This window comes from Triturus cristatus, chromosome 5_1, assembly GCF_964204655.1.
Source record: "Triturus cristatus chromosome 5_1, aTriCri1.1, whole genome shotgun sequence".
Taxonomy (NCBI): Eukaryota; Metazoa; Chordata; class Amphibia; order Caudata; family Salamandridae; genus Triturus; species Triturus cristatus.
This window is the reverse complement of record NC_140587.1, coordinates 950751151-950766991: the sequence shown is the minus strand read 5'-3', so window position 1 is coordinate 950766991 and position 15841 is coordinate 950751151. Positions and strand designations below refer to the sequence as shown.

Below are 15841 nucleotides of genomic sequence, written 5' to 3'. Positions count from 1 at the left end.
TTTTCATGCTGTAATTAGAAATAGACCAGGTCACCTGATGTCCCAATCCATATAGTACTACGTGTCTCACAGCTCAATGGCCCTACAAAATCTCTGTGGCAGAATGGCAATGTATGGGATAGTCTACTCACTGGTAATCAGTTACAGAACGAAGCAAGTTTATATGTCTCGTGGAGTTGTACACATACAGTGACCATTCGGAAAACGAGGGGTTGACAATCAAATGGATGTCCACGGAATGTTGTCATTGAGTCCATGTGTGTCCGTTTTCATTTTAAAAATCCATTTCTGCTCTTTCACAAATAGAAATTTTGAGATGTCACTCACATGTGAGGGAATGAGCGGTCGTTCAAGCACAATCCATCTCATGTCGTCTGCTCTATGATGTTTTATCAAGAAAGTGGTCTGTCAGACATGTAGACTGTTTTCTGCACCGGATCGTGCTCTTGTGCTCGCTGATACGGAGCTTAATCTTCCTTGTTGTGTGGCCAATGTAATGCAGAGAGCAAGGGCACGTGATCATATAGATCACGCTCTCTGAATTACAGTTCGTATGGCTGGTCAGAATCCAAGGACGTGCCGTACCTATATCAACGGAGGTGGTTTTTGAAGTCTGAGGGCAGACACTACATGACCCACATGGGTAGTGTCCCCTCACTGGTGGTAATGACCACAACGTTTTTTCACCCCGTATGTGTTCAGTCCGTGGTCGTGTGTGGACTAGACTGTTGCGCAGACTGGGACCTTTTCTGAAAGCGAACAAAGGAGACGGAATGTTCTCTGCGGCCACGTTCAAAATGTGCCAGTGCTTCCGTATCATCTTCTGCAAATTGTTTGAAAGGGTGCAGAAGGTAGTCACAAAAGTGAGCCTCTCATTAGATGTCCTCATTGTGCTATTATCCAAGAGGGCATCACGATGGTTATTGGACGCTCTTTTCCAAGCCTGTCGTACAAGTCTCCTGGGGTACTGGCGTGATTGCAAGTGATTAGCCAATACCTCTGCATGCTTGTGAAAGAGGTCTGTAGTGGAACAGTTCCGTCTAACACGCAGAAACTGACCCACCGGGAGGTTCTCTCTTAAGGCCCTCGGATGATGACTATGGAATGACAAAAGAGAATTCCTGGACATTGGTTTTTTAAACATCTCAAGGCTAGAGCCCCGCCACACCACCAAAATATCATCTATGTACCTCTTCCACAACACCACCGACTACCTTCTGCACCCTTTCAAACAATTTGCAGAAGATGATACGGAAGCACTGGCACATTTTGAACGTGGCCGCAGAGAACATTCCGTCTCCTTTGTTCGCTTTCAGAAAAGGTCCCAGTCTGCGCAACAGTCTAGTCCACACACGACCACGGACTGAACACATACGGGGTGAAAAAACGTTGTGGTCATTACCACCAGTGAGGGGACACTACCCATGTGGGTCATGTAGTGTCTGCCCTCAGACTTCAAAAACCACCTCCGTTGATATAGGTACGGCACGTCCTTGGATTCTGACCAGCCATACGAACTGTAATTCAGAGAGCGTGATCTATATGATCACGTGCCCTTGCTCTCTGCATTACATTGGCCACACAACAAGGAAGATTAAGCTCCGTATCAGCGAGCACAAGAGCACGATCCGGTGCAGAAAACAGTCTACATGTCTGACAGACCACTTTCTTGTAAAACATCATAGAGCAGACGACATGAGATGGATTGTGCTTGAACGACCGCTCATTCCCTCACATGTGAGTGACATCTCAAAATTTCTATTTGTGAAAGAGCAGAAATGGATTTTTAAAATGAAAACGGACACACATGGACTCAACGACAACATTCCGTGGACATCCATTTGATTGTCAACCCCTCGTTTTCCGAATGGTCACTGTATGTGTACAACTCCACGAGACATATAAACTTGCTTCGTTCTGTAACTGATTACCAGTGAGTAGACTATCCCATACATTGCCATTCTGCCACAGAGATTTTGTAGGGCCATTGAGCTGTGAGACACGTAGTACTATATGGATTGGGACATCAGGTGACCTGGTCTATTTCTAATTACAGCATGAAAATACCCACTTTCAACAGATCTAGATGATACCAACTAGTTTGACTACAACTAGGACTACACCAGTAGAGAGATTTGGACTTGTATATCTACTTAAGGAGAAAACATATGTTACAGTTCCCTAATCCTGTTGCAAATGTTGTTCCCTATAGGTACCTATACTGCTCTGGGATTTAGTACATTTACCCTAAGAGGTAGGATACTTACATTCATATTCTAGCCCCGTTTGGCCCTGTTCCACCAGTAGACCTGGGTAATTTAACTGAGATGCTGTACTCTATTGTCTAGAATAATACCTCAACATTGGTCTCGCTTAACTAATGCGGATTTAGGTAGTATAACCTCCGATCCAGAATTTGGAGAAGTTATTGGGCAGGCCTCCCCTCCAAGTCTTACACCATGTTCACACTAGCGTACTAGTCACAATGTTCAGGAGATATATTATGACATAGTGACAAAACAAACAACACGATGTGCTTGCCAACAGTGAAAACATCGCGTGCTGCACGTTGTTTGGTACTGCATGCACCAAGATTTCTTGAATGTACGATGCATGATTGAACAGTGTCGACACACTGTATGCTCTGCTCGGCTTGTATCACTGCGCATGCGCGATGTGTAGTGGCTTTTTTGGCTTGTATGAGTGTGGTTATACATTGTTTAACAACGACCAAGATGACCACTGCCTAGGTTTTCTCCTGCCTTGTTTCCTTTATGTTTTCTTTATTTTTCCGTCCTGGAACTCGTGATTCCGGGATTGTGTCAACACTGGCGTGTACTCTGTAGTAGTTCCTATGGGTGTATTAGTGGACATTATGTTGTTTTCACGAACCACTGCCGTGATTGTTTGGAGGTACTGCGCATGCGCAGCTGTTGGTGACATTTCGGGCTGCGCATGCGCAGTCAGAACGGCGTTAGTGTCTCAATACACGCGCAACATACACTATGCGACGCATGCTTGCTGTGGCCAACCCTGATTATTGGGAGTGGCGACGTTGTATTCACGCATGCGCGTCGTTGTAATGATTTACCTTTAGCAGAGTTGAAACACAACACCTGCGTTTTGGCGCGAATCCCAATTAACTGGAGCCGCTATTTAAGGAGCCTTTGCCTAGACGTCGCTACCTCCCAGACTGCTCGAGGTCCAGTTTGAGGTCTCGACGGATAGGTAAGGCATTGAGTAACTGTGTACCTTGATCTAGGATTATTTTTAAGATAATACAAGCGAGATTATCAGCATGGGTAAACTTTGAATCTCTGTGATTGGGTTTTTGATATAGCATTAACCTCTGTTCTATACATGTTTTTCTACCATTCTAACCTGTATACTTTGAGCATTAAACAGAGGTGTATGCTGTGGATATGTTTAGATTTTATTTGAATAATGCTTTGGAAGATGTTATCACCAAGCAGACTCTAAGTGAAATAATGTGCATGGCACAGTTTTGTCAGGCACTGGGTGTGTTGGCCTGTGAGTCAAGAGTTGATTGTTTTTTTGTTAACTTGTATGTAGGGACCATTGAGTACTGGCATATGTTTATACAACCCGTTCTCTTGTGTCCTTATTATTTTTAACAGAGCGGTGCCTCCTATACCGAGCAATCTGCCGGGTGAGGTGAGGCTTTTCTCCCACAGAACGCTGGGTGAGTTACAATCCTGCATGTTTTGAGAGAATGTTCTTTTTATATGGACCATCTGGTGGCCATACTATAAACTAAGTAGTGCCCAAGACAGGCACTATTAAACATTATTCGCTGATGCGGTTTTGTTCTGTGTAAACCCCATCACAAATCATTTGTGACCCCTACTATCTTCTCTTTTAGGAAAGAAGAAGAGGTGACTACACCTAATCAAAGCATAAACTATGCTAGTCTGGTAGGGTGGCTTTGGCCACATAACATTTTTTACGAGAATTCTTTGAATTTGATTTACACCATTGTTTACCAAATTGATCCTGCAGTAGCCCTTTTTGACATCAATTAATAGGTCCTGAAGAAAGCCGGGTAAAACAACCAGATCGGCTGAAACATGTCGACCCAGACAGACCGAGTCAGGAAATAGTCATATATAAGTTTTTTGACTAATTTGGTTTTTTAGACATGACACCTGGTCAATTCACATTAAACAGATTTTTTGACCACGTAGTCATTTTTAGTACACTATCACATTATCGCACTGCACTTTTTTGTATTCTTTGAATTATTGGTTGCACACCTTTGGCAGGAGATTTCCTTTGTTAGGGATCATTGGGACGGGTACCCAGTAGAGCCGGGTGGCTCAAGAGAGTAGGGGCCCTGACTCTGATCCCCGAGGGTCGTACATGACGAAGCTCCGCCATTAAGGGTGGCCCGATAGACCCTTTAATCTTCCTGCCTGGTGATGCAGTAATGTTCTAATGTTTTGATGTAAGGGACAGCACATACAGCATCATGCGGCATTTTGTTTATTTTTTGACTTAGGACCTTCATGTAGTGTTTGTGAATCAAAATCTATCCCCACTTCAATCCAGGCTATCCTATGGCATTAGCCAAGCAGTCGGCCACTCAAATAAGCCTGTGTCGCACCCTGACCAGTGATAGAAGTAAACCATATTCACTTTTAAAAAATGCTGTAGGAGACGCATCTCTAATAGGAAATCCATGGTCCGCGCTCCCGAATTGCAACGAAACTCAAGACTGGGGGTGGCTACCAGCAGCTTTGTCGTGCAAAAACTCAGCCTGACCATTTGGAAAAAACTTGTTAGAACCTAATCCTTTGGAGGCTGTCAAAGCTAACGTCCCCCAGCCTCACTTTATAAATTGTATAAAACACCAGCCTGAGCCGCGCCTCTCCCTGTGTTCATGGAACATTAGTGGCCTTCACCTTAAAATGTCCTCACTAGAGACCCAAAACTTTATTTTTAGCCACGATATGATTGGGGTTCAGGAAACATGAGCCACTTGTAGTTGTCCTATTGATGGATTTATTGAATTTTGGAAACCAGCTGTCAGAGTCAGCAACTATGGTCGCCTCAAGGGAGGATTGTCTATTTACATCTCATGCAGCCTAAAGGGCCCAACAGAGCTATTAAACATCGACGAGGATTGGCTGCTTGGAGTTAAAGTTAGCTCGTGGAGACAACAGCGACCTCTATTGTTGCTTAATGTTTATATTAATCCAAGCGTCCGGACAAAAAGAGCTCACCTAAATCGTCTCCTTAAAATTTTGAGCGACCTGGCTGTGGTCTTTCCCTACGCCGACTGTCTGCTTAACGGGGACTTTAATACCAACTTGTTTCAGGGAGACCCGTCGGATCTGGAAGATCTCCCCTCATTGTCTCTGTCGGCATTGAAATCCCAGTCCAAACCTTCAAATCACTTATACTGTGCTTTGGGGGAATTCTGTGTATTGTTACTCCTTAGTGCAGGTTTCATCGTAATGAACGGCAGGTTCACGCAGGATACTCCCCCAAATTGGTCACGGACAAATGGACGAAAGTTTTCATTTTTACATTACACAATTTGTAACTTAGCCATGTTTTCTCACTTGGAAAACTACAGCATTAAAGCGCGATCAGAGAGCGACCATCGACCACAAGTTGTCATCCTTAATACTAACTCAGTTTACCACAATACCGCCCCAATAACTCATAAAGGAGTCCATTCAGAAAATGTAAAACGCTTACGATGGAACGATGAAATTAGTATCAACATCAAGAAGGAATGTCTGTCTTTTACATTAGGTGGCCTCTACCCCATAATTTCTCATATCACTGATTGGTCACACTTTTGCTATCATCTGTTAAACCTTTTTCCATCGCATTCGCATCCTCATACGACTACTTGTAGCTCCCAGTTTTTTTATATCAAGTCAAACTATGAAATTAAAAAAGATCAGAAATACCGCTTTGCGGGCAATCAGGAAGTATCCAGAATCCAATGACCGTTTGATCAATTACAAAATTGCTCAGAAAAACTACAGACAGGCATCCAAACAAGATAAACGACTTCATCTTGATCAATTTTGGGGTAAACTTCTTTGGGAAAGCAAAAACCGTAATTCAAGAAGATTTTGGGCATTACTGAATAGACAACTCAATGGAACACCCAGACAGGGGAGTGCAAACATTGCTGAGGCAGAATGGGTTACATTTCTGACCGACCACTTTAAGGCCAATGAAGGTGCAGACTTTTTAGTAACAAACACCTCCTTTACGTCTAAAGATGGGCCTTTGGAGAACCAGGATAATACCCAAGAGCTGACGCAGCCTCAATGTGAGTTGATCTCTATTACTCAAGCAAGGCTGGTCAAAATATTATCAAAACCGAGAGCGGATGGAGCACCAGGCCCAAATGGCCTGCCACAGGCCTTGTCCAAAGCAAATGTTCCCTATTGGGCACAACAATTAGCAACCCTCTTTAGATCTGTGCTGAGCTGTTCAACTATACCAGACTCATGGCGAGGGGCAGTAATTCACCCAATATATAAGTCCGGCGCCCATTCGTCCCCAAACAACTATAGGTTGATAGCCTTACTGGACAATGAGGCAAAGTACTTTGCAAGCATTTTACTTGAAGAATTGAGAGCCTGGGCGGACCAAAAACCAAACGGGCTTTACTGTAAATTCAGGTACTTAGTCTAATTTATTGGCATTATCAGTACTTATTGACAAATCGCTTATTTCATCAAAGCTCGTCTTCTGTTGTTTTGTTGATTTTAAAGCTGCCTTTGACCGGGTCCCCAGGGAAGCACTTTGGGCAAAGCTAAGGAAATGGAGAATCCCAGTCAAACTACTGGAGGCCACTGTCCAACTATATTCCAGCACCTGGATTCAAGTCAAGCTTGACACTGGCACACATCTGTCTCAAAAAATTTTAACAACACAAGGAGTGAGAAAGGGGTGTGTGCTAGCCCCATTGCTTTTCAACCTGTTTATTGCCGATCTCTCAGCCGATTTGGACGAGATAAATAGCCATTCCCCCAAGATCGGTGGGGTGCAGTTAAGCAACCTTCTGTATGCTGATGATCTTGTTCTCTTTAGCCTTACCCGAGTAGGGCTGCAACGATTGTTAAACAAACTACATAGTTATACCGTTAAGAATAACCTAGAGATTAATTTAAAGAAAACCCAAGTGGTTATATTCGGCAGAAAACGTTATGGAGGTTTTGGCTGATCATACAACAATTCCAGTCTTGTCATAGGAAAATCCTATAAATACTTGGGGGTTAACTTTGACTCTAGGGGCACCTTTGTTAAGCATCGTAGTGACATTTCAATGAAAGACACAGCTCTCCGATTGAACTTCTCGAAACTCTAAAAAAAACTGATGGGTCCGAGTTTGGCCCCAATGATGGAAGTTATGAAAGCTAAAGTAGTCCCCACATTATCATATGGTTTTGAAATCTTCAGGGGTAAAATCAGCACAACATTAAATCAACACGTGACTAAGATTTATAAAAGTGTTTTTCACATGCCGAAATCTGCCTCCGCTGCACAGATTAGACTAGAACTGGGCCTCCTAAATTATGAAATTTCCAGCGCAGGTGCCTACTTAAATCTGTGTCATAAGCTAAGGCGGGCTGAAGCCGGTTCCCTTGAGTCTTTGCTGTGGTCTGATATTGGCACTAATAATCCAAGTAGGGGGGGAGGAGCCTAGCGTGCAACCAAGATGGCCGCGTAGGTGCGAGGCTCCCGAGGACCTCCGCGACCTCCTGCATAAATCCTGACAGAATCCTGTCCCAGATGAGGGGACTGTATTTGTGAGCCCGAGCAGAGGTGACGCCCGTTTTCCGTTTTTAAATCGGACCTCGGACACCGTCAGGAGCATCGATTGAGGTTTGCGGCCTTCTCCACACCGGCCCCCCGTACTGGAGTTGTGGGGCGATCCGGACACAAAGTGAACAACAGCGGCGGGCAAGGCTGGGTGACTCGCGTACCCCGCACTTTCACTTTCGCTTTTGCGCCCTCCTTGCTGCCAGGCGAGGTTGGGTTGCGGGGCGGTGTGCGGTGGTGTGGTCTCGCCGGGGTACCCCGCCGGTCCGCCAGCTGCGGTCCGTCCTGCGGAGCGGTGGTCGCTCCCCCCTGGACCCCCTGAACTGGATTGTCGGCCCCCCGTTTCTTGAGGAGATTGACTCGTATTGGGGATTGAAACTATGTCCACGAAACAAGATGGCGATCGGGCTAAGATAAAATCGGCCCGCCGTGGCGCGGCCCAGCAATCCAACAGTATGGACCGCTACACCCTCCAGAAGGGATCCCCAGAGGCGCCGCGTAAGTCCCCTACGGGCCCGACTGATGCTTCCGCTCTGCCCACGGACCTGACCCTCCGAGACGTCATGGGTGCCATCGCCGAGATGAAGGCCTCGGTGGACCAGCGCTTCGACACTCTGGCGCAGAAGATTGACTCGGTCCTCGTGGACGTGGGCCTCGTGAGGGCTGATTTGTCTAAAACCAACGACCGGGTCGACTCTTTGGCCCACTCTACCACGGGCCTCACAACGGACGTAGCGGCCCTCCAACAGGAGGTGCGCAGGCTTGGCCAGGCGAGCGCCCTGATGAATCGTCGGCTGGAGGATTCCGAGGGTCGGGCCCGGAGGAACAACGTCCGCATTATCGGGGTGCCGGAGGGACGCGAGGCGGAGGCAGCGGATCTATTTGTCGAGGACCTGGTTCTCACCCATCTCCAGCCTCGGGGGCTGAGTAAATTCTTTGCGGTGGAGCGTGCCCACAGGGTCCCCGGGGGTAGGCCTAAGGTTGGAGCCCCTCCGAGGCCTCTCATCGCCCGGATCTTCAATTTTCGGGACAGAGACGCTATCCTACAGACTTCCAGGCTACAAGGGCCGGTCAAACTTGACAATATGGACATCAATTTCTATCCTGACTTCACTCCGGCAGTCCAAAAACAGAGACTGAGCTTTCTTGGTGTTAAACGTCGCCTAAGGGACCTGAATCTCAAATATGCGATGCTTTTTCCAGCTAAGCTGAGAGTGGAGGTGGATGGCCGCACGCACTTTTTTGATCGACCCGAAGTGGCCGGGGACTGGCTAGACACTTTGCCCGGAGATCGGGACCGGGGGGTGGGGGGGGTGCGGTTGGTGGGGAGGGCCCGCCGGATCAGGACTGAGGGACTAATGGTAGGCCTTGCTCTGGACTGCGTTGTTGTTACTATTGACTGTTAGGGTAAGTTCCCCTCCTGTGGGGGTCGTGTGGGGTCTCTTGGGGGATCTCCCTCCTCCTCTGGGGGACTAGTTAGTTTTCGTATCTATGGGGCGACAGGCACACTGCACTTTGGGGGGGCTGTTTGGGCTCATGCAGGGGTGCAGGGTGGGGGGAGTTCTGTTGGGTTGGGTGGGTTGGGTTGGGGTGGGGTGTGGTTCGTTTCTACCGCAAGGCAAACCCGTTATTGTATTGTTGTTTTTGAGATGCTCTGGGGGGGACAAATGATGGCTTCGTTATGTGATGGGGGGTAGGGACTTGACGTTGCTGTCCTGGAATGTTAACGGACTGGGTGATAGGATCAAGCGGGGTGTGGTCCTGCAGTATTTGAAACGGATTTCGCCTGATGTGGTCTTTCTGCAAGAGACACACCTTATTGGTAACTCCTTTTGTGCCATGAATCGCCGTGGCTTTCGCTTGGTGGCCCACTCGGGCTTCACATCGGGCTCGCGGGGGGTGGGCATCATGATCAAGACCTCGCTCCCGCTAGAAATAGACGAGGTGCGCCATGATGAGAGGGGACGCTACACTGTCTTGGTGGGGAGGATGGAGGGCAGGGTAGTTGTCTTTGTCTCTGTGTATGTCCCACCGGGGCTACAGTCCACCACCTTTGCAGATCTGGGACGCCTCCTTCTTGACCTCCCGGGGGGGCTTCTGGTGGTTGGGGGGGACTTCAATGCGGTGGCTTCTGGGACTATGGATCGTCATCCCCCTAGGGACCTCCCCCGGGCACAGGCGTGGTTAGCGGGCCTTTTGGACACATTGGGATTGGTGGACTGCTGGCGTTTAAAGCATCCCACCCAGCTGCAGTACACCTTCCATTCGGGTGCCCATGGTAGCCTCTCGCGGCTTGACTATGTCCTTGTCCCTGCGGCCTATGCTGGGAGGGTGGGAGAGGTGCGCCATCTGGCGCGGGGTATTTCAGATCATTCCCCGCTCCTGTTGCACTTGGGTGTCTTCCCGAGGGGAGAGGGCAGGGTAGCCCCAATCAATGCTTGGTACCTGCGTGACCCCACTATTCGCGCTGACCTAATTAAGTCATTGCAACGGTATTTTGAGGAGAATGTGGGGTCCGTTCCGTCGGCTATCTCCCTGTGGGAAGCCTTTAAAACAGTTCTCAGGGGGGAGGCCCTCTCCTTTATCTCCCATGCCCGCAGACGCGCACAGGAGGAGGTGACCCGGGTGGAGGCCGAAATTACTGAATTGGAGGGCGATCTGGGGAGTGGGGTGACTGACGCGGCGCTGCATGTTCTACACCTTAAACAGGCGGCCTATAGGGCCCTCGTCACGGAGGCGGCCAGGGGCCTTAGCAGAGAGCAACAGGGGCGACTGTATGATGTGGGTGATAAGGCTGGCAAATTGATTGCGTGGTTGGATAAGAAAGAGAGAGCTAGTCGTGTGGTCCCGCTGATTGAGAGGATGGATGGTGTAAGAATTACTGAGCCGGAAGGCATTGTTTCTTGCTTCGCGGATTATTTCCGCGAGGTATATTCTCCGGTCTCTCCCTGCTCGGAGGAGGACTCCCACGCCCTGCTGCGGGACATCGCGCTGCCCTCGCTTTCAGTGGAGGACAGGGATTCGTTGGATGCCGCTCCCACCTCGGATGAAATCGCCCTCGCCATACGCTCGGTCGCCTCGGGCAAGGCCATGGGCCCGAATGGCCTTCCTATCGAATTGTATAAGCTGCGACCGGATGTACTGGCACCTCACCTCCGTGCGATGTTCCTTGCGGCACACTCGCGGGGCTCCCTCCCGCCGGACCAGCGTCTAGCTACCATCGTGGTCATCCACAAGGAGGGGAGACCGCGAGACCGGGTTACATCCTATCGGCCGATCTCGCTTTTGAATGCGGAGCCTAAAATCCTCGCCAAGGTGCTTGCCAACCGGCTGGTCGGCGTGGTGGGCGATCTGGTCCACCAAGACCAGTCCGGCTTCATTCCCCATCGCAACACGGCTCTTAACTTGCGGCGCTTGCACGGGGTGCTCGCGCGTGTTCCATTCGTGCGGGAGCCGGCCATCTTGGCGTCCTTGGACGCCACCATGGCGTTTGACACGCTCGAGTGGCCGTACATCTGGGCGATGTTGGCGAAATTTGGATTTGGCCCGGGATTCATCAGCTGGGTCAAATTGTTGTACTCTGACCCATTGGCGCAGGTGGCGGTGAATGGTCGAGTCTCGGCCCCATTCGTGCTGGGACGGGGCACGCGACAGGGTTGCCCCCTGTCGCCGCTCCTGTTTGCACTGGCCTTGGAACCCCTGGCTGAGTGGCTGCGGTGGCACCCTTCTATCCGTGGTCTCCGTTGGACCCCTGAGTATGAGGACCGCGTGTCCCTCTATGCCGACGACATCCTGTTGTACTTAGCCTCCCCGCGTAAATCACTGATTGTCCTGGTCGATGTTCTGCGCTCCTTCGGCCGTAACTCAGGTCTTGTCATCAACTGGGCTAAATCCTGTATCTATGTGCTTTCCGGGGAGGCTCCTGTTCTCCCGCGGGGCTGCTCGATCCAGATTGCCTCGCAGGGGTTTCGTTACCTGGGCGTCTATATTACGCTGGACCCGGTGGCCCGCTACGAGCGGAATTTGCTTCCCCCCCTCCAGCGTTTGAAGGAGGACGTCGCGCGCTGGCGGCGCTTGCCGCTTTCACCGCTCGGCCGGGCGGCATTGTTCAAAATGATGTCCTTGCCGCGCTTTTTGTATGCTCTCCAGAACTCGATGGATCTGGTCCCGGCGCGCTACTTCCGTGAGGTGGAGAGTTTGCAGCGCCGCCTGTTCTGGGACGGGAGGCCGCGTATAGCCCTGGCAAAGTTGACGCTCCCGTGGTATGACGGAGGGATTGCCCTCCCGGATATTAAGCGGTATTACTGGGCCTCCCAATTAGCTGCAATTAATCATGGCCTTTACGGGCCCGCCTTAAACCCGGCATTTGAAATGGACAAGATGCTCCTGCCCGGTGGCGATTATAATCGAGCGCTCTACACTAGCGTGCCCGATTCCCGCCTTACGGGACCCACGCGTGTCATGGTGCGAGTATGGCACGCGGCCAATGCAGCTATGGGATGGAAGGACCGTTTGACCCGGGCGTCACCGTTGTATGCGTCTGAGAGGTTGGGCTCCCTATGGACCTCGAAGGGCTTCGATAGGTGGGACACGATAGGCATTAGTACAGTGGGGGACCTCTGGACGAGGGGAGGATTCAAAACATTTGAGACACTGCAGGCGGAGTTTCAGCTGCAGGGCAGTGAATACTTTCGATACCTGCAGGTCCGTCACGCTCTGGGTTCAGTCTTCCCAGACGTGGCCGCCATCCCGGAGTCCTCCCCATTGGAGGATAGAGTGCTAGATGGCCACGTTCCAGACAGCACGATTTCCCTCATCTACAAGAAGTTGATTAATGACCGCTCGGACTTACTGACTGGGCTCCGCGAGGCTTGGGTTGCCGATGGGTTGGAGCTGGACGACGAGGACTGGATTTCCGCGGTGGCCTCCCCGAAGGAGGTGGCCATCCCGGCTCGCCTTCGCTTCGTCCAGCTTAAGATACTTCACCGGGTGTACATGACGGGGCCAGGGCTTCTGCGTATGGGCTATGCCGAGGATGGACTGTGTAGGCGTGGGTGCGGTGCATTGGCGACTTTTTTACATATTCTGTGGGAATGCCCGAGGGTGGAGCGATTCTGGCGTGGTGTGCATGAGGTCCTGCGAGCGGTCACGCATGTCGTGCTGGTGCCTGAAGCAAGGAGATGCCTGCTGAATGTGTGGGAACCGACCGACTATTCGGTTCCACAGACGCGATGGGTGACGCTGGGTTATATGATCGCTAAACGTGACATTGCTCAACTGTGGGGATCCCAGAGGCCCCCGGCAGTGTCGGCCTGGAAAGAACACATGGATTGGTGCATGTTCCGAGAGAAAGTGGTGTATGTGGCGCGGGGTAAGCCTGGGGCGTGGCTGAAGGTGTGGGGCCCCTGGAACGCCTACCGCGGGGGTATTTGCGAGCCGCCATTGTTGCCTCCCGCTTCACCAGCTCCGTCTCCCTAGATGACCCCCTCCCCCAATCCCGGGCACAGTGTTTTCCCAGTCCCGGACCTATTTCCCTTCCCCTCCTTCGATTTTAGTGTAGGGTTGGGGTCCCCCCATTTGAGGAGCATATGTTGTCACTCCTGTTTCTCGGGTTGCCTTGCGGGTGTGGTTTTATGTTGTTAGTGTTGTATAAAACGAAACCGTATTATGGGCTCAGTGTCATGTGGCCCACGTTGTTGATACCTCCTGCTAGCGCCTCTGTAACGCCAAGTGCCTTATTGTATATATGTCACTAATTGCTGTCATTTTAGCGGCCGGCCGGAAGGTTGTAGGCCCATACCTGTATATATTTGAGATTGTAATAAACGGTTTAAAAAAAAAAAATAAAAAAATAAAAAAAAAAATAATCCAAGTAGGTCCTAAAGTAAATTTTTTAATGAATGTCTTCAGCAATTTTCAGCAGTTGACCTTTGGAACCTAAACCCCAGTCAAACAGCTTTTAAAACCAGCATTAAGAAGCGTACTTTTGCCAAACGCAAGCATGCATGGGCAGTCATTAACTCTTATCAGTTGGCATCACCGTCATCATACCTGCCCTGCACATATTCTTTGTATTTAAAATTGCAATTTATGGCACTTAGACTGGGGGAATGGCACTTGCTGAAACACATACCTATCTGGCGTTACTCGTCAAATAATCAACAGTGCAGGGGTTGTGGGGCCCCGGTGGAATCTATGGAGCATGTTGCATGCCACTGTCCCACTCTCCTGACTCAGCGTGGACACAAATTGAGGCCAGAATGGAACAGACTGGGAGCTTGGACCTGCAGACAGGCAATTATTGCGGCCTTGAACCCAGAGAATACAGTTTTAAACATAGGTTGTACTATTTTTATTTATCATGTATATCGTAAATTTAACCAGCAAATTGCAGGCCCGGTAACAATTCTAAAGAGAGTCACAGGTGTCTAAAACAAAACTGTAGACCTATAAGACTTCATTCTGGTCTCTCCTGTGCTCTCAATGCCTGCAATATCAGGGTATGTGACTCCGATGATTTTTATTGACACTGCTATTTGACGACTGTTTTAATGAAATGTTTACATTCTCTGGGTTTCCTTATAATTCTGAGCCCCTATCTTAAACTATGACAGTAACACTCGTTTCTTTGCCACATTATTAACATTCTGCCGCTACATATTTTTAAAATTTGAACTTTTATATACTTCTTGGCCATTTTAACGATCTTTTTTTGTATATGTGTGGTGTGTATGTATGTTCTGCTTTTATGATTATATTTTTTAATCAAATAAAGTATTTTCACGAGTGGCACATTTCATTTGTAGTTAATCAAGCATACATTAAGTAGTTTTTCCCAGCATCACTTCTACTGACATCTTCATCAAGGAAGTAGGGCCTGATTTAGAGTTTGCCAAATCGGGTGATCTGCCATTAATGTGACGGAGTACCCTGTCTGCCAAACCCTCAGTCCACCTGTCTCATTCGGGCAGACGTTAAGCTGTCTGTCAATGGTGACCCAGTTGGCTCCATCAACCAAGTCTTTCCATCAGCTGTTCAAAGGAGTAGGGGCCCTCAAGAAAGGTGCCCCACAAAACTATCTTGCACCCTGCGAGAAAAATCCCAGGCTGTTGGGGTCATTCGTTTTTTGTTTTTCCTAAACAAGTTTGTGCTTTGGAAGTTTTTTTCTGAAAATCAAAAACTTTGTAAAAGTTTGGTAGACACTTTTCAAAACTGGCAGCGGATGCCCACCAAATCTTTTGTACCTTGAAGGCAACCGTCATGTTTATTGTTCCTTTTAAGGCACATAGATGGCGGCTGGGATGGCAGTTATCTCTAAATTTGGCAGACAGTAGCTCATCAGGGTTTTGAAGGTAAAATTCTCCTCCACTCTGACGGGCCAAGTACAGTCTGCCAAACCCTACAACAGGACCTTAGTTTGCTCTGCCCTGCTACACGACTATTAAACTGTCCAGATGGAGGTTTTACATTATAGGCATTCTAATTATAAACAAAAATCTGAGAAGAAAGATGAAACAGTACAAAACATTAGGAGGTCATAAAGTAAGGAATTAATATTTCGAAAAAATTGAACACCTGAGCCCATCTAGGTGAAGAAGAAGCAACCCCGCCTAAATACTCAGTGGGTTTCCGAGACGTTTCTATGACACTGTAGATATCAGAACCATCCACTGTCACTTCGCCAGAGATTTCTTTTTTCTACACAGACAGAGAAATATAGAGTCACACACATAGAAAAGACAAACATACACAGGACATCTCTGAGTTAACAAGACAAAACTGTATATTGCAATGCAGGGAAAAGGCGGAATAGTGTGAAAGTAAGGTTAGAGACATGAAACGAAAAGGGAAAAACTCATCAGTTTATAGCTGCAAGTACTCCTAAAGCAGTGAGCCCCACTGAACAACTAAAATAGTCAAATCGGAAATTATTTCGATATTTAATAAAAAAGGGTTTTCCGAAACCTAAACAAAAGACTACATATTTAATATTTGGTTTGGAAGAACAAAAAGAGCGTTCAACCCCTCA

The 15841-nt window shown here is 48.6% G+C and overlaps 1 protein-coding gene across 50 annotated transcripts in view; it reads right to left on the bottom strand.

Moving 5' to 3' along the window:
* EPB41L3 (erythrocyte membrane protein band 4.1 like 3) overlaps positions 1 to 15841 on the bottom strand; it is a 904669-nt gene that overhangs the window by 117599 nt on the left and 771229 nt on the right. For 18 of the 50 annotated variants that reach the window (XM_085606026.1, XM_085606028.1, XM_085606027.1 and 15 more), the window contains one exon: positions 15388 to 15510. The exons of the other annotated variants lie outside the window; for them this stretch is intronic. In XM_085606026.1, the coding sequence (XP_085462152.1) occupies positions 15388 to 15510 (123 nt within the window). The remainder of the gene's footprint in view (positions 1 to 15387; positions 15511 to 15841) is intronic. 50 annotated transcript variants of the gene reach the window in all.